The sequence below is a fragment of the Chrysemys picta genome, chromosome 1 (genome assembly GCF_011386835.1).
Source record: "Chrysemys picta bellii isolate R12L10 chromosome 1, ASM1138683v2, whole genome shotgun sequence".
In the NCBI taxonomy this organism is placed as follows: domain Eukaryota; kingdom Metazoa; phylum Chordata; order Testudines; family Emydidae; genus Chrysemys; species Chrysemys picta.
In genome coordinates this window covers 4148707-4172942 of record NC_088791.1, presented here as the reverse complement: position 1 = coordinate 4172942, position 24236 = coordinate 4148707, and the positions used below count along the sequence as shown (strand labels likewise).

At 57.6% G+C, this 24236-nt stretch overlaps 2 protein-coding genes across 4 annotated transcripts; both read left to right on the top strand.

The window, feature by feature from the left end:
* The first annotated feature begins 6137 nt into the window (after window positions 1-6137).
* TYMP (thymidine phosphorylase) lies at window positions 6138-19119 on the top strand. Of its 2 annotated transcripts, XM_065551631.1 has the most exons (10): window positions 6138-6661; window positions 11620-11772; window positions 13372-13574; window positions 13955-14053; window positions 14466-14595; window positions 15194-15312; window positions 15865-16027; window positions 17400-17630; window positions 17908-18048; window positions 18745-19119. In XM_065551631.1, exons 2-10 carry the CDS (start codon window positions 11631-11633, stop codon window positions 18957-18959), a joined length of 1443 nt encoding a protein of 480 aa, XP_065407703.1. In that variant the 5' UTR covers window positions 6138-6661; window positions 11620-11630; the 3' UTR covers window positions 18960-19119. The 2 variants fall into 2 exon arrangements, with proteins under 2 accessions (XP_065407703.1, XP_065407706.1); XM_065551634.1 differs by lacking the exon at window positions 6138-6661 and having other exon boundaries at window positions 11109-11772; window positions 13372-13529.
* Window positions 19120-20393: 1274 nt separating this feature from the next.
* LOC101945930 (protein SCO2 homolog, mitochondrial) lies at window positions 20394-22469 on the top strand. 2 transcript variants are annotated; one of them, XM_065551618.1, is made up of 2 exons: window positions 20394-20531; window positions 21423-22469. In XM_065551618.1, exon 2 carries the CDS (start codon window positions 21434-21436, stop codon window positions 22421-22423), a length of 990 nt encoding a protein of 329 aa, XP_065407690.1. In that variant the 5' UTR covers window positions 20394-20531; window positions 21423-21433; the 3' UTR covers window positions 22424-22469. The 2 variants fall into 2 exon arrangements, with proteins under 2 accessions (XP_065407690.1, XP_065407692.1); XM_065551620.1 differs by lacking the exon at window positions 20394-20531 and adding an exon at window positions 21051-21188.
* Window positions 22470-24236: the final 1767 nt, after the last annotated feature.

Genomic DNA, 24236 nt, shown 5'->3' with positions numbered 1-24236 from the left:
GGAAGTTTCCATTGTTGGCACATGCAGCTGATCTGAAGTGCCAGGCAGTGCTGGGTTTTGGGAAGCAAGCACTCTCACAATGTCCATGAGCCTTTTCAGAACATTTTGCCAGTAAAGAAACTCTGACGCAATCTTCTCTTGATGCTGATAAAGTTGGCCTCAGTTGGCCTCATGGTAAGGCCAGCCCTGCTGGGCAGGAGAATCCAAAAAGAAAAAAGGGGTGAGTGTTAGGATATAGATAGTCAGGCCTGTCTGTATAGGCCAATACTTTAAGCATTTAGGTGTATTCTTATCACTTAGCTAGTTATTGAGGTATAAAACAAAGCATCAAAATCACAGTCTGCCTGTGTCCGGGCCTTCTCTCGCTAGGAGAGTCTGAGGCCTTGTTCTTAGGCTAAATTCTTTGGTTAAGCAGCAGGGGCAGCCTTAAGCTGGGAAGCGAACGGTCACAACCTCCCATCCCAAACCAGTCACACTGAAATAAGGTGTGTGGCAGAGCTCTGACCTTGTCCCCGGGGGTCTTGTGCTTCTAGGCGGTCTATGCTAGCCTCAGTGGCTCTCTGTGACCCTCCACGTAGCCCTTCTCTCTCTAGGGCCAGGGTTACAGTCCACTGAGCTCTTTTCATCATAAGCCAGCAAGGAGGTTGGTGAGAGAATTCCCACAGTCTCTGTTGTCCCTAGGGCTTGTTTTAGAACAATTTAGCCTCCTGTCCTGACAGGGGCCTGACTTCCCCTCCCAGGAGGTGTTCCTGTAGTGGTGGGTTGGGGGGAACCCGGACCCGCCCTCTACTCTGGGTTCCGGCCCAGGGACCCTAATGGTAGCAGCTGTTGGCAGCCGACCTTTCACTGCCAGAGTTGCTACATTTCCCTGGGCCACTTCCCCACAGCTCTCCTGCTTCTCCCTTACCTTAGGGCTCCCTTATCAATAACTTGAGGGTGTCTTCATTAACCAGTCCTTCAGCCGCACTTCCTCTCCTCTGGCTCCCGGGAGTGAGCCCTTTTTATAGTATCAGCGGGGCCTTAATTAGAGTCAGGTGGTCATATTAGCTTAATGGCCTCACCTGACTCTTTGCAGGTTAATTGGAGTCAGGTGTTCTCATTAGCCTGGAGCAGCCCCTGCTCTGGTCAGTCAGGGAACAGAAAACTGCTTATCCTGTGGCCAGTATATCTGCCTTCTGCTGTTCTGCTGTACCCAACTGGCCTGGGTCTATCACAGGCGCTATTGGGCTGTTAGAAATACAATCCTGCCTGATAATGCCTCCAAATAAAGAAAAGAGCCTAAAAGATGTAAAAAAAAAAACCCTTAGCTTAATTGCATCCTGCTGGCAAAAACTCACTTATTAATAGCTAAAATGTATAATCCTCATTTCTTTGTTGTTCTATCACTGTAGTCCCCATTTCCCTATTGTTTGTCTGTATAATCTCTGGTTCTGGGATTGTTTCTGTCTGCTGTATAATTAATTTTGTTGGGTGTAAACCAATGAAGGTGGTGGGATATAATTGGTTACAATCATGTTACAATATGTTAGGATTGGTTAGTTAAATGTCAGTAAAATAATTGGTTCCGGTATAGCTAAGCAAAACTCAAATCCGTCTCCGGCATTCCCCATCGTCTGCCTGGGCTCTGCTTTGTGAATCCTTTAAAAGGGCTCTGACTGCAGCTTGCTCTCTGTGGTCTGCTGGTTCAGCTCAGACATTTCCTCCTACAACTTGCCACTCACCCTTTCACTGTCATAAACTTGTTTCTGCAGTCCTGCAATCTGTGCTGCTTGTGTCAGAGACGTAGCTCTGAGAGCATCAGATTCTGCCTTCAAATTAATCACTTCACTTTCCTTTTCAGCTCGGATTCTTTCCAATTCCTGCACCTGGTATTTTTAGTCAATCTATATCCTGATCCCGTGTTGTCGCAACCATCCACAACCCCTGCAAAGCAGCCTTTCTCTTTGCCCTAACATTCGGACCTCCCCACCTTCCTGCACTAACCCAGATATCCCATCGCTTGTGGAGCTGCAGGAAGGCTCCGGGGCCAGTGAAGGCACCGGGCTTCCAGGCAGGGCCGGCTCTAGGCACCAGCAAAACAAGCTGGTGCTTGGGGCGGCACATTTTTAGGGGCGGCATGGCTGGCGCCAGAATGCCACCCCTAAAAATGTGCCCCGGCCGCCCTAGCTCACCTCCGCTGCTGCTGCCACGGCGCGCCAAACAGCTGATACGCGCACCGCTACTCGCCCTCCCTCCCAGGCTCTCAAACCTGGGAGGGAGGGGGAGACTCTGAGTGGACGGGACGCGGGCGACGCTTCTCCTGCTCCCTCCCTCCCTCCTAGGCTTGAGAGCCTGAGGGGAGGAGGCAGGGCTGGGGATTTGGGGAAGGGGCGGAGTTGAGGCGGGGCCGGGGGTGGGGTAATTAAAGAACGGGGGGGGGGCGGCCAAAATTATTTTTGCTTTGGGCGGCAAAAATCCTAGAGCCGGCCCTGCTTCCAGGGTCCGACACCCCCATACTCTTGTACAAAATCTGTCAAGCTGTTTCCCAACGTCATTTTCAACTGTTCATTCTTTCCAGTTGTTTCCCTGTCTCTGGACATAATTTCTCCACTCGAGCAGGCAATCAGCCTGAGTTCTGAGTCCCAGTAATGGAATGTATCCATAGATTAGCTCACGAACTGCAACACGGGAACTTGTAGGGAGCGACCCCACCCCGCCGTCTTTTACCTCCTATTGCAATGGACAAACTACAAACTGTTTGTACCATCCGTCTTCTTCCTCTCTACCACTCCTCGCTGGGGCTTCCAAATTCTGTTACCCGGGGTTCTTTCAACCCAAAGCTCTTGGTAACTTTACTCTGTGCGAGGAGGTGTCAGGAAATAAATCAGGGGACACACGACCATCTAACCGATAGATGACTGGCACAAACAGGACAACACAAGAGTGCTTTAACTTAATGCTAAACTTTACTTAGTCTCAAGCACTTACACACGTCTGCAACAGGTTAGTAAAACACCCCCAACCCTCGATAATTACCAAAGCTGAGCGTGGCTTTCGAGTGGCACCATAACAGGCTTCTGCTGGCCAGGCTTCCGTCTGCCGGTGGGAACCCCAAGATGTGACCAGAGGGAGCATCCCTGAAGAGCGCCTTCTGAGTAGTCCAGTTACCTCAAACTTTTCCCCCTTATTTATACATTCGTAACATAATGACATATCCCTTAAAGAAAACTTGCTAAGCAAGCAGTTTTTAAAGATCAAGCAAGAGATTTTCTTATGGTCATCACTTTACCAGAGACGTTTTTTTTTTTTCCAGAGTGTCCATTCCTTGGGGCCCTGACAAACATTCCCGGAGGCACATATAGACAGACTTCCTGTTTTTCTAAAATACATAGAGCAGCAATTTCAACATTCTTAGCAGCAAGGATGCGGGGTCAAGCTGCCCTGCTGTGGCACCCAAAACCCCCGTCCCTCCTGCCTTGTTTACACAGAGGCCGCTGCAGGACCAATTTATGACCTGTTCGCTTGGCTACTGTTAGCAACAAGCAATAGTGGTTTAGGCACATTATTGGTTTGCCAAAATCTCCCCATACAGCAGGTTCCTCTGGCTCCTAGGGTCAGCAGCGGCCAGCGGGGTCTCCGCTCCACGTGCTGCACTTGCCACAAGCGCTGGCTCCAGCTGCCATTAGCTAGAACCTGTGGGGGCGGGACTTTTAGGTCTGGTTATAACATTCAAAACCCAGTTGGAGAACACGTCAATCTCCCTGGCCACTCGATTACAGACCTAAAAGTTGCAATATTACAACAACAAAACTTCAAAAACAGACTCCAACGAGAGACTGCTGAATTGGAATTAATTTGCAAATTGGACACCATTAAATTAGGCTTGAACAAAGACTGGGAGTGGATGGGCATTACACAAAGTAAAACTATTTCCCCATGCTTATTCTCTCTCTCTCCCCTCCCCCTCCCATCCCCCCCCCCCCCCCCCCCAGTTCCTCATATCTCCTTGGAAATTGCTGGAAAATGGGCCATTTTCATTACCACTACAAACAGTTGTGTTTTTTTTCTCTCCTGCTGATAAAAGCTCACCTTAACTGATCACTCTCCTTATAGTGTGTATAGTAACACCCATTGTTTCATGTTCTCTGTGTATATATATATCTTCCTACTGTATTTTCCACTACATGCATCCGATGAAGTAGGCTGTAGCCCACGAAAGCTTATGCTCAAATAAATTTGTTAGTCTCTAAGGTGCCACAAGTACTCCTGTTCTTTTCACAAAAGGACAGTTACACCAGAAGTTGTACAAATTAGATGGAGCTTTGGGGTTTGTTTGGTTTTTGCAGTTTGGTAACTAGGCAGTTAGATCACAATAATGTATAGGAATGATTAAAGAATGATTGACAGTTTATTAATATTAGTGATTAGAGGTGAGGTTATGAGCACCTGGAATGCCACATATGGGTAACAGGCAGGAGGTATTAATCTTGTTATGGCCACGGAAATGGATCAAACATGGTTGTGTATCCGGTAAGTGACATAAAGAAGGGGTATGAAAAAATCCAATCTAGTTCCCTATTTTTAGGTTCTGTAGGTTCCTCAATTGTTGTCAACTGATTTGTGGCCTTCTGTACTGTTCCACTGTCTATGTCATCATCTCTTTATTTCTTCTGATTGTTGTAATTACTGCATGTTGTAAGGTTTCAGAGTAGCAGCCGTGTTAGTCTGTATCTGCAAAAAGAACAGGAGTACTTGTGACACCTTAGAGACTAACAAATTTATTAGAGCATAAGCTTTCGTGGGTTACTGCCCACTTCTTCGGATGCATATAGAGTGGAACATATATTGAGGAGATATATATACACACATACAGAGAGCATGAACAGGTGGGAGTTGTCTTACCAACTCTGAGAGGCCAATTAAGTAAGAGAAAAAAAAACTTTGAAGTGATAATCAAGATAGTACAGACAATTTGACAAGAAGTGTGAGAATACTTACAAGGGGAGATCTCACACTTCTTATCAAACTGTCTGTACTGGGCTATCTTGATTATCACTTCAAAAGGTTTTGTTGTTTTTTTTCTCTTACTTAATTGGCCTCTCAGAGTTGGTAAGACAACTCCCACCTGTTCATGCTCTCTGTATGTGTGTATATATATCTCCTCAATATATGTTCCATTCTATATGCATCCGAAGAAGTGGGCTGTAGCCCACGAAAGTTTATGCTCTAATAAATTTGTTAGTCTCTAAGGTGCCACAAGTACTCCTGTTCTTTTTGAATGTTGTAAGTATGCCATGCTCCCGGATTGGTTAAAAGCAGTGGCTCTGTGTGGGGCTTTCTCTTGTTTGGTAATATACTGATGAGTAGAATCACATGGTTTTTAAGTAAGAGTTTAATTGAATAAATATATATCACTCACAAATCCCGCCAGACCCACGATCCCTTCTGTAGAGCCCACCTTGGCAAAGAACTTGTGATACCTGATAAATAATGTACTTGGGGGATTATTAATAAACATCAATAGCGTAGAAAGTTTATAGTTTCATTGTTTGATCGGGCGAGACTGGAGTCCCCATCTGTGCACAAGGAGGCCATGATTTCTACTGAGGGCAGGGCAGTAGAGGTCAAAGTGATGACCAGAGTGGCTAGAACAGGCATTGTGGGACACTTCTGGAGGCCGATCAGAGTGCATTAATAGACCAGGGCGTCCACACTGGCGCCGCGACACTCCAGCCGGGGTGCAGCAAGCATTATGCTTCTCGTGGAAGTAGATTACCAGGAGCACTCCAGCTGTGGAGTCTGGGCGCTGTACGTGCCTTGCCAGCGTGGACACATCATGAGTTAGGCCGTCTGGGGCTGCTTTAATGAGCTCTAACTTGCAAGTATAGCCCAGGGCCGCCCAGAGGGGGGGTAAGTGGGGCAATTTTCCCCGGGGCCTGCAGGGGCTCCCACGAGAGTTTTCGGCGGCAGGTCCTTCAGTGCCACCGAACACACCCGGAGCGAGTGAAGGACCCGCTGCCGAAGACCCGGAGCGTCTTCCGCTCCAGGTCTTCAGTGGCAATTGGACGGCGGGTCCTTCACTCGCTCCGGGACCCACTGCCGAAGTGCCCCAAAGACCCGGAGCGGAAGGACTCCCGCCGCCGAAGACCCCAGGCCTCCTGAATCCTCTGGGCGGCCCTGGTATAGCCAAGCCCTAAGATGTTTAAAGGAAAACTTTGCAAGATAACACTCTGTCTGGCAGAACCACTTAGCCGCAGTTTCAGCTGGGAAAGCTATACTTCCCTTTTGTTTTACCTCTAATTGTTTTGATCTGGTCTTTAATTGTTTCTATCTGTTGTGCAACTGGCTTCACAATATTTGAATGTATTCTTGTATGTAGGGGGGTAATGTGCTAGGACTAGTTAAAGAATTGTCTCATAATGTGCTAGGATTGGTTAAAGAATTGTTTCGTAATACTTTAGTAAAAATGATTGGTTAAGGTACAGATAAGCAGAATCTAAGTTTAATTATATAAACTGCGTTCCAAAAGGAAGTTCTTTGGAACCTTACTTCGGGACACAGCCCAAGATCAAACCTGCCAGAACTCAACACCCTGCACCATCATTCCGTACAGAAGCCGGGACCCCAGACAATCCTATTCCAACTGACCATCGGGAGAACTTAGTCTGCTTTGTCGGGAGTGGTGAGCATTGTGTGCTTCGCGAGTGTATTCTGTTGATTAATTGTTAATAAATACTAGTTAAGGATATTATTGGGTAAAGGCTCTTTCACTGGGAAAAGGTCCCACCAACAGGTAGAGGGACATTAAACCGTAGGCCCAGGGAGGGCAGGGAGCCCTAAATTGTGAAGGTAACACCAACATTCAGAGTTTTAACTGCTGAATTATATTTCCAATATTTTTATTTTCCTTTTGTGATGCTGGCAGGCCAGGGGCCAGCTCAGGCCAAGATCCCCATGTCTCAGCTGGACACTAGCAGATACATAGCTGGAGTCAATCTGGCTCACCTGTGGATTAATATTGATCAAATAGATATTACAATTATAAGAAAATGTTTAGCAGTTAGACTCTATTGAATGCTTGTGAGCTGCTGCCAGCATTAATCTCTATGTTCTGTATTGGAATGTAATATTTGAGCGGGTGGAGGGTGAGCCTCTGGGATTGTATGAATCACCATACAGGAGAGGGAAGTTGTGAAGATCTGCTCTTCTACAGAAATTGTTATGCCCCTCCTGAAAGAGGAGACCCATCGATACCAGATGGGCTCAGGTTGGATCTGACAAGTGGAAACTCCCCACATTTGGATTAAGAAACCATCCGCATCAAACAGGACTAAAGACTCTTATTGTTCTGCTGTCCTCTCACTGAAGATGAGTCAGGCAAGGGGACTCCCAGCAGCTGAGTTTGCAGCTCAGAGCACAGGGAAGGAGGGAGCTAAAAACCCCAAGCCAAAGGAACTAGGTATCTCTAAGCTGCTTGGATTCATTGGGGAGGGGGGGTGTTTCTAGGCATAAGCAAGAGATCCCCAGCTGCTTAGCCTGGGTTAGCCCTAAAGGACAAATAGAGCGTGCTGGTTATAGAAGCCTATATGACCTTCTGAAACCTAAGGCTGTAACTCATTCATGTGTCTATGGGCTTGTCTTCATGTATAGCCCTGCAGCTTTAGTGAAGATGTTTCAATACCACACCGACAGGAGAGCTTCTCCCATTGGCATAGTTAAATCACCTCCCTGAGAGGCGGTAGCTATGTCAACGGGCGAAGCTCTCCCATCGCCTAGCGCTGTCTACAGTGCGGGTTAGGTCGGTATAACTGCGTCGCTCAGGGGTCTGGATATTTCACACCCCTGAGCCACGTAGTTATACCCATATATGTTTATAGTGTAGACCTGGCCTATTCTTGCTTTAACCTTGTGAATAACTCTCTGGTTATTTTGCCTGGTCCTTTGGGATTAGGAGTAACCTGAATATTGCTGTGGTTCTTGGCGTAAGGGGTCATCACAGAGATTCACTCACCTGGTGACAAGACAGCCAGCGTGCCCAAGGGGACGGGCTGTGATTTTGTGTTAAGGCTGATAAAGTGCCTGCGGAGTTGGCACTCGGAGCAGTTGGTTGATGAAAATCTCAGTTTTGAATGAACAACTAACTTGGGGTTTCTGCCCTGGTTTTTAACAATCTGCCCCACGCTTGCGTCACCGTTGGGCGTGCCACAACTTGTATAGGCCTTTATATCAGGGACTAAATCGTTTGACTTCCCTTAACTGAAGAAAGCAGATGGGAGTCACAGGCTGGCTCACAAACATGTGAGAGCCTGTTTGCATCCCACTCCCTTTCTGGCTACTAAATTAGCTCCGTTGTTTTGGAGATACATTTATTTCACCCTGCAAACATAAAGGGGTCCACTAGAACAAGAGACTAAAACACCCACATAAATAACAGAGTAGCATACTTGAGGGCGAACCATTTAACTAGGTGAATCCTCGAAAATACCAGAATGACAAATGTGTCAGGGCATTGCAGAGCCAAGCCGAACCCAAAAAGAACACAATTCAAATATTCACTCATGGTGCACTCCAAACTGTCATTGCACAAACCACTCCGACCACCTCAGACTACATGGTGCAGAATGTGGTCCTTTTGCAACAGCTTTAATTACCATGAGCTGAATCTACCTCTAATCAACAAGCCCAGGCCCATTAGCTTATCCATCGCGGGTTGATCCAAGACTGCTGTCTCCAGATCAGTCCAGAGTCAACACTCGCTCCCTCTTGGGGTGATAAATTGAATATTTATCCCAATGCCATGTTACTTGGCTGAGATTAGATTTGACAATTTATAACACAGATACCAAACAATATATACTGTTATATTTTACAACATCTTAGCCATAGCATGCTTGAAGCTATCAATACTGCATTCATAGTATGGTGTTTTTTTGTTTTTAAGTAACTTCCCCAATATCTTAATAATTCCTATACATTATTGCAGTCTTACTGCTTAGTTACCAACTTGCACAAAAAAAACCAAACTCCCTCTAACTTGTGTAACTTATGGTGTACCAGCCCTTTCATGGTTACTATAGCAAAGGTTACAACCCAAGTATTGCTATTCTCCTACTTCCTATTATTATTTCTATAAGCCCGCTTGGCAGATAAATTATATTTTACCCAAAACTACAGATCCTCCATGATCACGTCAGGGGTCAATGTGATGGGGTGTCCCCACCACACAGCACTGATCTTGAGCCAGGGAGCAGGGAATTGATTGATTGCAAGCCGTTTCAGCTGTGCAGGACTAGGCAGGGCCTATAAAACCAGGAAGTTGGCAACAGACAGGGAGGGCTGCTGGGAAAAGGCAGCCACTCCCTGAAAAGAGGAAGGCGGGTTGGGGGTGGTTCACCCAGAGAAAGGAGGGAAACCAGGAGTTGTAGGAAGCAGGCCAAGGAAGGAGCAGTGAGGGCTGGGAGAATGAAGCCCAGAACTGCTGGCCTGAGGGCCCCTGGTCTGGAACTGGGAGAGAGGGCAAGTCCGGGTTCCCCTGCCAGCTGCTGAGGGAGTGGCACCTAAGGAGTGAATGGGAAGACTACCTAGGACTGCTGAAGGAAAGACTTTGATATATCCCAGAAGGGGGGAATGACAAATGGAGGGCGGAGTCACGAAGAGGACGCTGCGGGTCCTGGGACGAGAGAATTGCTGCAGACCTGGGAGAGAGGCAGTGTGACGGCATGCGAGCACGGGAAGGGGCGTCGACCTCGAGAGCTAATCCCCAGAGTGACCAGGAGGGGGCACCAGACAAGCGGCGAGTGGAGCACCCCGTGACAATCAACACCAGCAATGACAGCTGCCAAGCAGAACTGGGCTGTGTCCCGCTGGCCACCAACGCACAGACCTGCACTTCCAAGCCCTGGTGCTCCCTCACCCCAAGCAGCAAACGCTTTGTTCTCCAGGAGCCGTAATTAGCTCCAGGTGACAAACTGAGATGACGACGTGATGGAATATCCCTGACTGGCAGCTGCACAGTACAGAACTCAAACGGGCTGACTCCATGGGTGCCGAGCAGGCAACCCACCCAAACCCACAGGGAATCCATGACGCTTGGCCAACCTCTAAGGCTTGGTCTAGACAGAAGATTTGCTGCCATGGAGACAGCTACGCCGTCTCACCCAGGCAGAGCTCACCCCTGCTTGTTGCTGCAGAGGTAAACTGCGGGTTGGTGGCTGGCCCTGAGTGCGTGCCATGTGACTGAAGGAAACGCAAAGCGAAGCCAATTCCACCCCAGCCCAACCCAAGAGCCCCCGTGCATCAGCTGCCCCCTGGTGGCTGGGTACAGTAAACACGCATGCACACATCTAATAACCACACGCGCAGTACGTTACGGCATCCGCCACTCTCAGCAGGAGCCCGGCTCAGCGGGATGTCACCTCCCCACGCTGAGCTGGGCTTAGGTTGAATCTTGGCCGATTCTGTGCAACTCAGCCCGCAATTTATGTCCTCCCTGAGTCCTCCCTCAGGTCCCGTCCCAGTGCAATGGGCCCCTCTGTCTAGAGCTCAGGAAGGATGGTCTCCATGTGCAGGCACTGAACAGAGACTCTGAGGATCTAAGCTGACTCCCTGCGTGACCTTGGCCATGGCCTTTTGTCTCCTAGTGCCTCAGTTCCCCTGTGTCACATGGGGACCACAGCACTGCCCTCCCGCACAGGAGCATTGGGGCCATAAATCCAGTAACAAGGGTGAGGAGCTCTGAGCTATGGTGGCCGGGCCATATAAGTACCGGGAGAGAGATGGAAGGTCCACAGCTGATTACAGAGAGCCCAGGCTGGTGGATTTCTGCCCAGTCAGCACTGGCTGATGGCATTAAGCTAGCACTGTCCTTGCATGCCCTCAATGGAGCCGTGACCTGGGCTGCACTGAGGGCAGGAGCTGCCCAAATGGGCCTCACAAGGCCAGGTGTAGGTCACCTGACCAGCCTGGAGCCCAGAGGGAGAGAAAAAATTAACGTCTAACTTATCCTTGGACTTCAGACAGGGCGCAGCCCTCCTGTCCCCACACAAACAAAGACAAACAAAGACAGCGCCCTGGCTTGCAGGCATCCTCTGGGAAGGGAGCCAGGAGACTGGGTTGGATGAATGGGGATTTCCAGGCACCCTTCCCCCCCAGACAGTACCCACAGCCCAGCTGAGAGGGGAGAGGGCCCAGTGCATGGCACTGCTGTGGAACGCTGGCCCCGGGCATCGGGGCAAACCGCACCTCTAAGGGAGAGGGGCCTTGGTCCTTTGTGTGCCCTGGGATTTGAACCGTGGTTGCAGGGTGCCCTGGTGATCCTTAAACCCTCCCGAAGGTCCAACCCCTGTGTCCCCAGGGTGACTCTCAGCCCTGATTGGCAGAGGCTCAGGGGAGTTTCCCAACACGCCTCTCCCGGCCCGGGGCAGTGAGGGCCATCCAGCCAGGGCTGGTCCTGGGGGGAGAGGCACAGGTGGGTTCCCCGGGGGCTGCGCCTGGAGACCCGCCCCGGGACGTGTCCGCCCATATCCCAGCGAGGGGGATCCGGGTCCCTGCCCGGGGTCTCTCCGCTGAGCTCCCCGCGGGGCCGGGCAGTGCCCTCCGCAGCCCCCACCTGCTGCCCATGTCCCGGCTCTGTCCCCGCAGCGCCCAGCCCCATGGACCGGACCGGCCTCGGCTCGGGCAACAGCTTCCCGGCGCTGATCCGCAAGAAGCGGGATGGGGAGAAGCTGCGGGATGAGGAGATTCGCCACTTCGTCCGGGCCGTGACCCGTGGGGGGCTCCAGGAGGGGCAGATGGGTGAGATGGGCCGGGCACCCAGAGCCCACCCGGGGTACCTTGGTGGGGGCGGGTCCCAGGAGGGATGGGGAACAGGGGTTAGGTCCTGGGGAGATGGGGGACCCAGGGGGCAGGCAGGTCCCTGGCGCGATGGGGAACGGGTTAGGTACTGGGGAGATGGGGGACCCAGGGGGCAGGCGGGTCCCTGGCGAGATGGGGAACGGGTTAGGTCCTGGGGAGATGGGGGACCCAGGGGGCAGGCAGTCCCTGGCGGGATGGGGAATGGGTTAGGTCCTGGGGAGATGGGGGACCCAGGGGACAGCACACCTGGTGGTGACCTTGCTTGTCCCAGTTCCCGGGGGGGTGAGGACCTCTGAGGATCTCTGCTCTTGTTGTACTTAAAGTACTGCACAGGATCTTTTCAGGGGGAATAAGGCAAAACGCCACATTTATTAGTAATACATGTATTCATTAACACTGTATCATATGCATATAATATATTACACTTACACTCACACACACACACAAACACACTCCGTCTTGTTGTTACCAATTAGTTGCTCCCCTTAACTTCACTGGCCAGGTGAGTTAGATGGGGGAGGGGGTGGAGCCGGGCTTCTGCCGATCCGCATCGATGCTCCCAGCTTGACAAGACGAGACCCGGGGTCCGAGACCCAGGGTCCTCTGCAAGACACCTCACTTTTATAGCAGCTTTCCTCTTATGCAAATCTATACCAGATTCAAACTCTGTGTCTGTGTTCATTGGTCCTTTGTGCTGCTTTCTTTTGAGTGTTGTCCCAATGCTGCAAAGAGGGTGTTTCCAAAAGAAGGTGCTTGCTTCTAACCCCCGAGGCCTTCGATATGTCTGCTTGTCTTTAATGAGCCCACTTGACACGTTTTATTGTCCTTGGGTCTGGTTCCCAGCCCCTCCAACAGTTGAGGCTGTCTGGAGGTGCTGCCTTCCATGCCTTGCTCATCCACACCTCATTCATTCAACAGGGCAATTGATTAAGAGTGGGGGGGGGGGGGGGGGGAGAGCTCTTGTTCTACTGCTAGCAAAAAGAAATTTTTCTTCTATCTTATTCTATCCTTAGGGGCTATAATATTATACCAAGGGCAATGCAAAGTTTCTAAATGAGGCTTTGATACAAAGTCCCATGAAAACAGAGGTCACACGTGGGTAGACCCACCACAAGGTTATATGAAGAGGCACAATGTAAAGTCATATGAAAATTATCAGAGATTTATCTACACTCTGAGCTGAGAAATGAGCTCCCAGGCCGAGCTGGGTATGGATCCTAGGGGAGCTCCCTGTGCTTTGGCCCCGACCCAGGGATTGGCCGCTTCTGTCCAGGGCAGGAGGCCTCAAAGTGCCTGGAGTTAATTGCTCCCCTGGGTGGGGGCAGGGTGGGCTGGATAGGGAGAGCCCACTCCAGGGGCTGCGGCTCCCGCCCATCCCCTCCCCACAACACACCCCAGCCTGCCCATTCCCAGAGCTGTGGGACTCTGGACCGTCACACCCTGCCCAGTCCCCACCAGTGCTGGCTCCAGCATGGCACTGCCCATCCCCCGGAGCTCTGCCACCATCCCCTGGTACTCAGCCCTGGCTCTGTCCCCCAGGGGCCATGCTGATGGCCATCCGGCTGCGGGGCATGGATCCGGACGAGATGCTGACTCTGACCCAGGAGATGGCGGTGTCGGGAAGGGTCCTGGAGTGGCCCGACAGTTGGCAGAGGCTCCTGGTCGACAAACATTCCACGGGGGGCGTGGGAGACAAGGTCAGCCTGCCCCTGGCCCCGGCCCTGGCTGCCTGCGGCTGTAAGGTGAGTGCCAGGCCCTGCAGTCTCTGCTCCCTGGGCAGAGGTCTGAGTGGGGCCTGGGTGTTCACGGAGACCCCAAGCGCCTGCCCGGGTCCCCTAGCCCATAGCCATGCCTGGAAGGGCGGAGATGAAGGCGGGTGTGCTGGGAACCAGGAGAGGCCTGTGTCTCCCACCAGGCGGGGCTGGCAGCGTGATAGTGGGTACATCCAGGTGCCCTGCTGCTGGCCTGGGTCTGCCATTGCGCGGCTGCCAGCAGAGATGGGGGCCCTGGCAGAGTCTCTGCCCGGTGTGGGTTCCCTTCGGCACCAAGGGGATCATCCCTCCACATCTGTCCTGCCCAGCTGCTTCTCACCAGGGCCTGTGGCCTTCTCCTCCCCTGCCAGGTGCCCATGATCAGTGGCCGGGGACTGGGCCATACCGGGGGCACGCTGGACAAGCTGGAGTCCGTGCCGGGGTTCAACGTCTCTCAGAGCCCCGAGCAGGTGAGGGGGCCGCTGCAGGGGCTGGGTCGGTGCCAGGGGAGGGAGACCCGAGGGCCTGCCTGGTATTGTGCTGCCCCCAATCCAGTGCCCCCTGCCTCTGGAACAATGGGAGGGGACACAGAGCAAGCCCATAGGGGCTCAGCGCATGAAAGGGGCATCTGATGGAGGCAGGGGGAGACCTGAGCCGGGGGAGAGCCAATCAGTACCTTGGCGCTCCCCTCGTCCAGGTTTCTCACCGAGCCTCAGACAGCTGGACATCCTGCACCCGGTGCCTCTGCCCATCACTGGGGGCGGGCAGCCGGGCTCTGCCCACCTCCTGGCACAAGCCAGGGCCCTGCTGGGGTAACTGGCTGCACCTGGCTCTGGGGGGCACATGGGGTCACACACTGATGGCCCCTCCCCGCTCCTGCAGATGAGGTGCATCCTGGAACAGGTGGGGTGCTGCATCGTGGGGCAAAGCGAGGAGCTAGTCCCGGCGGACAAGGTGCTCTACGCCCTGCGGGACGTCACGGCCACCGTCGACAGCCTGCCCCTCATCACAGGTACCACGGCAGCTGCCCCCGCGCCGCTGCCTGGCTGCCTCCCCGGGGCCATGGCAGGGGGCGGAGGAAAGTGGGGTAGCACCGAGGGGGCAGGAGTCCCTGGAATCCACACTGAGGCTGCCCCCTTGGGGTGGAAGAGCCTGCAAGGGGCAGTGGGAGCCAGCGCTCTGCACCCGGTCAGCGATGTCTGAGATCCGGGGAGGGGGGCTGGGAATGGTGAGGGCCCTGGGGGACCCAGAAGGCTGCCATGTTCGGAGAGAAGAGAGCTGACCTCTCACCCCAAAGTCCAGCCTCCATCAGCCCCGGTGTGACCTCCTTCCCCTTGGGCTGGCTCAGAGCGAGGAGCTCACTCCTTGTGCCGTGTGTGGCATCGCTGCCCAGCAGTGGGTCGGCCAGCGGAGGGTGCCAGGGATTTGGGGGAGCGGAAATCAAGGCAGGGCGTTGCACAGTCCCCGGAGCAGCGGGCTCCTGGCACAGGGCCCAGCCTTGCCCGCGGGATCCCTCCGACAGGAGCTGCGCTGTGCCAGCAGCGCCCCGCCCCAGCAAGGGAGTTGCCCAGGACTCCCCATCTCTGAGCCGGCTCCCCCTGGCCCTGCAGCTTCCATTCTGAGCAAGAAGGCAGCAGAGAAGGTCTCAGCCCTGGTGCTGGACGTGAAGTTCGGCAGCGCTGCCCTCTACACCAGCCTGGACAGCGCCCGGACCCTGGCCCAGAGCCTGGTGAGCGGCCCAGACACGACAACCCTGGGGGAGGGGGCACAGCCATCCCCACCCACCCCAGGAGCCCCGAGTGGCCTGGTCCCTCCCTACTCTGCCTGCAGAGGCCTCCTGTCCCCACATCATCCCTGCGCTGACTGGCCTCCCCTGCCCTCTCCCTACGGGGCTAGACGCCTCCCGCGGGTCCCTGACACCAGGAGCAGTGCCCAGTTCCCATGCTTGTACCACAGGGGCGGGCAGCCTGTACCCTGGCACGAGGGGAGCTGGGACGTGCCTGTCACTCAAAGACAACCCCCAGAGGAAGGTCTGTGTTCTTCCCGGGGAGCCGTCTGCCATGTGCAGCAGGACGGCACCCTGCCTCCAGAGCGGGAGGCTAGGCGGGGCCGGGCAGGAAGGGAGGGGTGCTGGGACCATGAGCCAACACCACGGTCTGCAGCCCCTGTGAGATGGTGACGCAGGGTGGGAGCTGCCCCTCGTCCCCCGGGGGGACACCAGGATCCTGTCCCCAGGCCCAGCTGTCGCAAACACTCACTGCCCTCCCTCTCGTCCCTGCAGGTGTCGGTGGGCAGCCGGCTGGGGATCTGCACGGTGGCCATGCTCAGCAGGATGGACGGGCCCCTGGGGCAGCGCGTGGGCCACTCCCTGGAGGTGCTGGAGGCCCTGCAGTGCCTGGAGGGCCAGGGGCCAGCGGATCTGCATCACCTGGTCACCACACTAGGTGTGGGGAGCTCCAGAATGACAGCGCTGGGGGGACAAGAGCTGCCCAAGGGTTAATGCTATCCCTGGACAGCGATGAGTATGGGCGGCGGGTGAACGGGGGCTTCGGGAGGCTAGCCCCCAGCTGGACTGCCCCCTCTGCCCAGGGCCCCGCACCTCCCACCCCCGTTCCCCTGCCAGAGCCCAGATAGGCCCCCCACCACCAGCCCCGGGCCACCTGAGTGCTCCCCACTCCCCTCAGCCCCGAACTGCCGAGCAGGCAGGCAGTTGAGCGCGGCCCCCAGCGGCCCCAGCCCCCGAAGGTCAGGCGGGCAGGTGAGCGCGGCCCCCAGCGGCCCCAGCCCCCGAAGGTCAGGCGGGCAGGTGAGCACGGCCCCCAGCAGCCTCAGCCCCCGAAGGTCAGGCGGGCAGGTGAGCACGGCCCCCAGCGGCCCCAGCCCCCGAAGGTCAGGCGGGCAGGTGAGCGCGGCCCCCAGCGGCCTCAGCCCCCGAAGGTCAGGCGGGCAGGTGAGCGCGGCCCCCAGCGGCCCCAGCCCCCGAAGGTCAGGCGGGCAGGTGAGCACGGCCCCCAGCGGCCCCAGCCCCCGAAGGTCAGGCGGGCAGGTGAGCGCGGCCCCCAGCGGCCCCAGCCCCCGAAGGTCAGGCGGGCAGGTGAGCACTGGCTCCAGCCGCCCAGAGTCCCTGGCTGCAGGCCGGGCACCAGAGCCCTCCCAAAAGGTGGAGACGAAAGCAGCCCCCTCCCCGCCCCCAACTGCCTGCACATCTGTCCCGCGGTGCAGCTCTCCCCGACCGGGCTCCGACTCGGGGGGGGGGGGGGCTCGGAGCCGCAGCCCAGCCATGATAAGAGCCAGACGGGCAGCTGTGGGGAGCCACGGCAGACCCTCCACCGCCCGTGGTGCGGGGGGCCCAAGCAGCCCCCAGCCCGTGTCCCACACCCAGGGCAGGTGGAGGGTCAGGGAGAGCCGTGCGGGCAGTGTGAGGAGCCGACGTGGACTCACACGAATGAACGTCCACACAGAGCTGCCACCTCCTAGTGCCAGCCCTTTGTCCCCTCCTGCCCCTGGCTTGGCTACAGTCATATCCCACCCCCCACCCCCTTGCCCCCGGACTGAGAGCATGAGGAGAAGTGGGGGCAGAGGCCAGTAGCTGAGAGCGGCTCTGGGCCATTGGGCACGCCGTCACAGCTGGGTGACTGGGTGGAATGGGGCCCAGGGGCAAGCCTGGGGCTGCCACATACCAGGCTTGCTGGAGGGCTGTGCCGGGGACGACGGGACGAGAGCAGCACCTTGGGGCAGAGGGGTGGGAGGGGACTGCGGGGGGGGGGGGGTCTCCATGTGCAGGAGTGAGACCCCAGCCCATCTCTCCCGGCGCAGGGGGCTCTCTGCTGTGGCAGTGCGGGAAGGCCGGCTCGGTGGGGCAGGGCGCCGCCCGCATCGCAGCCTCGCTGGCTGATGGCTCGGCCCTGGGGAAGTTCCAGGCCATGCTACAGGCCCAGGGGGTGGAGGCCGGCGTGGCCCAGGCCCTGTGCACAGGGACGGAGGAGCAGCGCTACCAGGTGCTCGGCCGGGCTCGTGGCCAGGAGGAGCTGCCCGCGGCCCAGGACGGTAAGCGGGGGTGGGGAACGAGGATGGGGCAGCCCCAGCCTACAGGGGGAGCTGCTCTCTGCCCCCCACCGCAATAGGAACCAAAGGAGCTGGTGCTGGGGAGAGGGGCACAGGCTAGTGCCCCCCGCCCTGACCGCAAGGGACAGTGGGGGAGGCAGGTTGTGCTGCCTTCTGCACCCCAATGTCTCCAAGCTCCCCCCCCCATCCCCACGCCTGTGACCCCAGCCCCGGCTCGCGAGCTCCGTAACTGCTGACCTGTCTCCGCCCTTCTCCCCAGGCACAGTGCAGAGGGTCGAGGCCCTGCCCATCGCCCAGGTGCTGCATGAGCTGGGAGCCGGCCGCACCCAGAAGGGGCAGCCAATCAACCACCACGTGGGGGCCGAGCTGCTGGTGACGGTGGGGCAGCGCGTGGCTAAAGGTAAGAGCCAAGCGCACCCCGCCCAGGGCGTCTGCTTGCCGGGCTCTCCACCCACCCACCTGCTCTGCGCTGCCTGCCCTGGGGTCTGCTCCTGGGGCCAGACTCCAGCCAGGACCAGCCAGTCCCTTGGACCTTCTGTCTATCTTAGGGTTTTATTCCGCTGCCCATTCCCGCAGTATCTGACCTGCTCTGGGGCACCCATCCCCTTTGCCTGGCATAATCCAGTTATTCTACACTGCCAGTTCAGTGGTACAGAGCCTGGGGGCTCCCTTGGGTTCCCTTTGCCTGGGTGTAGATGGCACTTCTGGACTGAGGGCCCCTGGGCTGGGGCCTGGCACTGGCTTGGGGAGGGGGAGACACCTGGCACTACACCCCCACCAAACTGCAAATGGGGTGGATGGGATTAGAGCAGGTGGATGGGATTAGAGCAGGTGCACACTTGGGGAGCCCCGGCCAGGCCAACCCATGACTCCTGACACCCCAAGACGACCTGGGAAGCTCCTGCCCCCCGTCTCTTGGGTTAGGAACCAGCTGCTTCCTGTTTTGATCCCATCTCTGCCCAGGGAACGAGGCCCTTGCTGCCCATCCCAGCCCCGGCAGATGCACCCCAAGAGCCCCGCTCCCTCCCAGTGCTGTCCTTCCCCAGACCCAGCAGGGGGTGACAAGTGTCTCAGCCCCCGCCCCCCGTTTCCGTAGGTTCACCCTGGATCCGGATTCACTACGACACCCCGGAGCTGAGCAACGATCAGAGACGCACCCTGCAGGGGGCGCTGGTCCTGGCAGGCTCGGAGCCCTTCGCGCCCAGCTGCAAGGTCGCAGAGATCATCCTGCCACAGGGCAGCCGATCACTGGAGGAGGTGACAGGGGAGCAGGGCTTGGGGAGCAGCCAGGCACTGCTCTGCTCTGTCTGAAGGGCGGGGTCCCCTGCCAGCTGGCTCCCCACAGCCCCATGCAGACGCTGCCCCCAGGGACCCTCTGCCGCCTGGACAGTGCAACTTGCCATCACCCTTCACCCCAGTGCCAGCCCCTGCCAGCGCTAACCACTGAGCAATAAAGTGTTTTGCTCTGCTACCCGCAGTGATGATTTGAGGTCACAGCCAGTCCCTCGCCCTCTGCTGCACTGTAGCCAGGAGGTTTGGGCTGGGCCGGACGCTTGGCTCTAGGGGTGCTGCCCCCTAGAACGACCCAGAACGAGGGTGCCCAGACTCTGTCGCGGGCACCCTCGGGCGTCCGCCTTGCCACCACGACTCAGGCAGGCCGCTCATGTCGGGCTGCCGCTCGCTGCCGGGCTGCCCACGGGGACAAAGCAGCTTCCGTTGGCTAGGGTGACCAGACAGCAAGTGTGAAAAATCAGGACCGGGGTGGCGGGTAATAGGATCCTATATAAGAAAAAGACCCCAAAATCGGGACTGTCCCTATAAAATCGGGACATCTGGTCACCCTACCGTTGGCGGCTCTGTTCGACGCCTTCCTCCGCCGCGTGCCGCCTGCGCTGGGGTGTTCACCGGGCCAGACGGGCGGCGCCAGCGCAGTAAGGGCCCACCCCAGGTCCCTCGACTATGGGTCACAGGCCGGGGCTGGATCCCTGCTGGCAGAGGGAGGTCCCGCCGTGACTGCAACCCTTGTCTTCCAGCGCAGCTCACGGCCCTCCTGTCCTGCCTGCGGGACACAGCGGCCTTGGGTGACGGGCACCCGTAATTGGGGGGGATCCAGGAGGAGGGCATCCCCAGCGGGGGGGCTATGAGGGGCATTGGGGGCATCTCCAGCGGGGGGGGGGCTCTGCAGGGGCACGGGAGACACCCCCAGTAGAGGGCTCTGCAGAAGGGGGGACACCCCCCAGATGGGGGTTCCGTGGGGAAATGGGGACACCCCCAATTGGGGGGCACTGGGGGGGAGGGGGGACACCCCCAAATGGGGGAATCCGTGGGGGGAGGGGGACACCCCCAGATGGGGGTTCTGTGGGGAAATGGGGACACCCCAATTGGGGGTGTCCCCCTCCCCCCAGCGCCCCCCAATTGGGGGTGTCCCCCTCCCCCCCAGCGCCCCCCAATTGGGGGGCGCTGTGGGGGAGGGGGGACACCCCCAGATGGGGGAATCCGTGGGGGGAGGGGGACACCCCCAGTGGGGGGGCTCCCTGCAGACGAGGGTCTTGCCCGTTTTCTGTGCCAGCGGCCCGGCCCCCGCAGCCCCCCCGCCTGCTGTACCGCGGCAGCAGCCCCGCGTCCCGCCGGCAGGTGGCAGCCACGCGCGCCCAGCGCTGTGCGGGCAGCGCCCCCTGCTGCCGGCAGACGGGAATCGCACATCAGCCGCGGAGCCCAGAGCGCGGGCGGGCTGTACAACTGCGCATGCGTTGAGCGGGGCCCGGTGTGTGCGCGTTGGCGTTGGGGGATTCGTCACGGCACTTCCTCGTTTGGGCGCGTCCCGCACACGAGCGCGTTCGGAGCGAATCTGCTGATGAGGAGAGACCGCGGCGCTCACACCAGGTGGGAGGGGGAGCCTAGTGTTAGGTTTGCGGGGGCTGCGGGTCGGGAGTGAGGGGCACCAGCAGAGCGGGGGGCGGGGCTAGAGGGGGATGGGGGTCAGGAGTGAGGGGCACCAGCAGAGTGGGGAGGGAGCGGGGGGTGGGGATAGCAGGGGCTGCAGGTCGGGAGTGAGGGGCATTGGCAGAGCTGGGGGAGGGAGCCTGGGGCGGGGATAGCAGAGGGATGGGGGTTGGGAGTGAGGGGCACCAGCAGAGCGGGGGAGGAGTGGGGGGTGGGGATAGCAGAAGGATGGGGGTTGGGAGCGAGGGGTACCAGCAGAGCGGGGAGGGAGCGGGGGGTGGGGATAGCAGGGGGATGGGGATAGCAGGGGGATGGGGGTCGGGAGTGAGGGGCATTGGCAGAGCTGGGGGAGGGAGCCTGGGGTGGGGATAGCAGAGGGATGGGAGTGAGGGGCACCAGCAGAGTGGGGGGAGCGTGGGGCGGGGATAGCAGGGGGATGGGGGTCGGGAATGAGGGGCACCAGCAGAGCGGGGGGGACCCGGAGCTAGGACACCAGGGGGCTGCGGGGCATCAGCAGCACTGTGGGGAGCCCAGGGCTGCAATGGGAGGGGCGTGGCTGGAAGGCAGGAGCCTGGTCCATCCACAGAGCCGTGGGAGGTGGGGATCCCCCCATGGTCCAGGAGCCTTTGGCCTGAGCTCCAGCGTTACCAGCCTCCGCCTGCCATGAGGGTCTAGACTCAGTTGTTTCTCCCACATCTGTTCTATGTCCTGGCTTCCCACAATCTCCCAGGGCTGGCGTACAGGCCGCCCCCAATTCCCGCCTTGCAGAACGTGACGGATGAGCCCAGCCTCAAAACACTAGTTACCTGAGGCTCTTTTTCATCCTTTCAGCTTTGCCCAGGATGTTTCAGACCCTCCCGCTCCGGAGCCGCTGGCCCTTGGCTCCATGCGGTGCCCAGCAGCTCAGCCTCCAGGGGAGATCCTGGGCTTTCCGGGAACGTGCCCAGAGACGCCCTCCAGCCGGCTGCGCCAGGTGGCTCGTGTCGACAGCCCATAAAACAGTCTGGCCGTCACCCTGCTTAAAAGCCTGGGAAGTTGGTAGTAGCGGATACACCAAGCCTGCAAAGTGGTTCCCAGGTGCAGCAGCAGGGCCCCAGCAGCAGAGGTGGGCAGCACAGACCCTTTCCTGGAACAGGGTCACCAGGAGACCGTTCTCCCAGGGGGCCCCGTCGAGCGGCGGCTCCGGCACACGGCTACAGCTGAGGACTCGGCTACTCATCACCTGCCTCTTTGGGGGGGCAGCCCTGGGCACGTGGCTCCACCTCCGCTCTGAAAAGGAACGGCAGCAGAAGCTGCAGCGCATCGAGGACCTGAAGAAGGTGGCCATCGGCCAGGGGGACTTCCACCTGGTGGACCACACCGGGCAGCCCCGCTCCAAGGCCGATTTCTTGGGGCAGTGGGTGCTGCTCTACTTCGGCTTCACCCACTGCCCAGACATCTGCCCCGAGGAGCTGGAGAAGATGAGCCAGGTGGTGCGGCTGCTGGACCAGGAGCCCCAGCTGCCCCGGGTGCAGCCCGTCTTCATCACTGTGGACCCCGAGCGGGACGACGTGGCCGCTGTGGCCAAGTACGTGAGGGAGTTCCACCCGCGCCTGATGGGGCTGACGGGCAGCCCGGAGCACGTGCGGGAGGCCGGCAAGGCCTATCGCGTGTACTACAGCGCCGGGCCCAGGGACGAGGACGAGGACTACATCGTCGACCACACGGTGATCATCTACCTGCTCAGCCCCGACGGGCTCTTCCTGGACTACTACAACCGGAGCAAGAGTGAGGCGCAGATCGTCCAGAACATCAGGGGGCACATGGAGACCTACCAGACGCTCTTCAGCTGAGCGCCACACGACAATAAACGCCCGGCTTGCAGCCGGAGCAGAACGATGGGGCCTGATCTCCTTTCCGTAGCCCAGCACTGCTGCTCCGTGCTGAGCCTTGTGAAACAGGCAGCGGGAGGGGCCTTCTGCAACTGCAGGGGCCCAGCTCCCTCTGGACCCAGTGGCCAGGGCCCCTTTTCCTACAGCCACAGGGGCTTGGTTCTTCCTGGGCCTGGTGGCCAGTACCCCTTCCCCCTCAGCCACAGGGGCTTGTCTCCTGCACCAGGTGGGCGGGACACACACACACACCCCACACAGCCACAGGGGCTTGGTCCCTCCTGGGCCAGCTAGGGCAGATCCCCCCTAAGCTGCACCATGAGTGCTGTTCTCTAAACTGGCTCGACCAGGCCTGTCACCATCAGACCCAGTTGCTGCTCTGCAGCTCCCAGCCCAGCTTGCGGTGCTGCCATTAACCCCTAGCACGGGCAGAGCAGCCAAACTCCCCGAGTCTCCTAGAAAAGAGGACGACGTGGGGGGCGCCTGAGCGGTTGTGGTTGATGGAGCGCTGGCAGCAGCAGAGCGGCTGTGCTGTACATTGGGGGGGTTGGCTGGATGCAGCGCCATGGGCTGGAAGCTGCAGGCAGGGTGGTGGGGAGAGGTGGAGGCTGCACGGAACCTAAAGATTATTCAAAGCCATCCTGGGTGGATATTTAAGGGGAGCAAGGGGGTGAGTATTTCCCCCCAAGTCTCCTGGGAGGAGCTGGCTGGTCTGTGGGGCTCAGCCCAGCCTGGGGAGCCAGGTCTCCTGCTGTCGAATCCACAACCTGGGGCCTCTAATGCCACCGATTAAAGGACTCAGCTCCTTCCACCAGCAAAAGGCCCAAAGGACACCAGGCCAGTTTGGGGCAGGTCCCAGGCCAGGCATGCCTAGCGGCTCCCCCCCACCCCCACCCCACGGCAGGCTCAGGCAGCACCTTGTGGAGCCTGCGCAGTCCCGCTGGGGGGAAGAAGAGAGGCAGAGCAGCATGCGCCCCACACTCAATCCATGGTGCCCCCGCCCGTACTTGGAACACTGGTCACCCCCTCTCAACAAAGCTCGATTACAACAGGAAACGGTACAGGGAAGGGCAACAAAAATGGTTGGAGGACTGGAACAGCTTCCATATGAGGGGAGATTAGAAAGCCTAGGACTGTTCAACTTGGAAAAGAGACAACTAAGGGGGGATACAATAGAGGCCTGTAAAATCATGAAGGGTGAGGAGAAAATGTTCCAGGAAGTGTTAATTACCCCTTCACACAACACACGAACTAGGGGTCACCTAGTGATATTAATAGGCAGCAGGTTCAAAACCAACAAAAGGAAGTACTTCTTGTGCAGTCAGCCTGTGGAACTCCCTGCTACGGGATGTTGTGAAGGCCAAAAGTATAACTGGGTTCAAGAACTAGGTAAATTCCTGGAGGACAGGTCCAGCAGTGGGTATTAGCCAAGCTGGTCAGGGACAACCCCTTGTTCCGGGTGGCCCTAACCTCTGACTGAAGCTGGGACAGGACAGGGGCTGGATCACACGATAAATGGCCCTGTTCTGTTAGTCCCTCTGAAGCCTCAGGCACCATCAGAAGACAGGCCACTGGGCTGGCTGGTCTAACCCCAGTCTTATGGCTGCTGCCCATGCTGGCAGCTGAGGAAGGAATCACGTAGAGCCATGTTTTTCTTTCACAGTTGCACGCTTTGGGGGAGAGGGGAATAGGAAGGACGAGACAGGATCCGCCACTCCTGGCCTGTGAGCATTGGGGGTCAAAAGCTGGGCCCAGCTTGGGAATGGGGAGGGGGTTT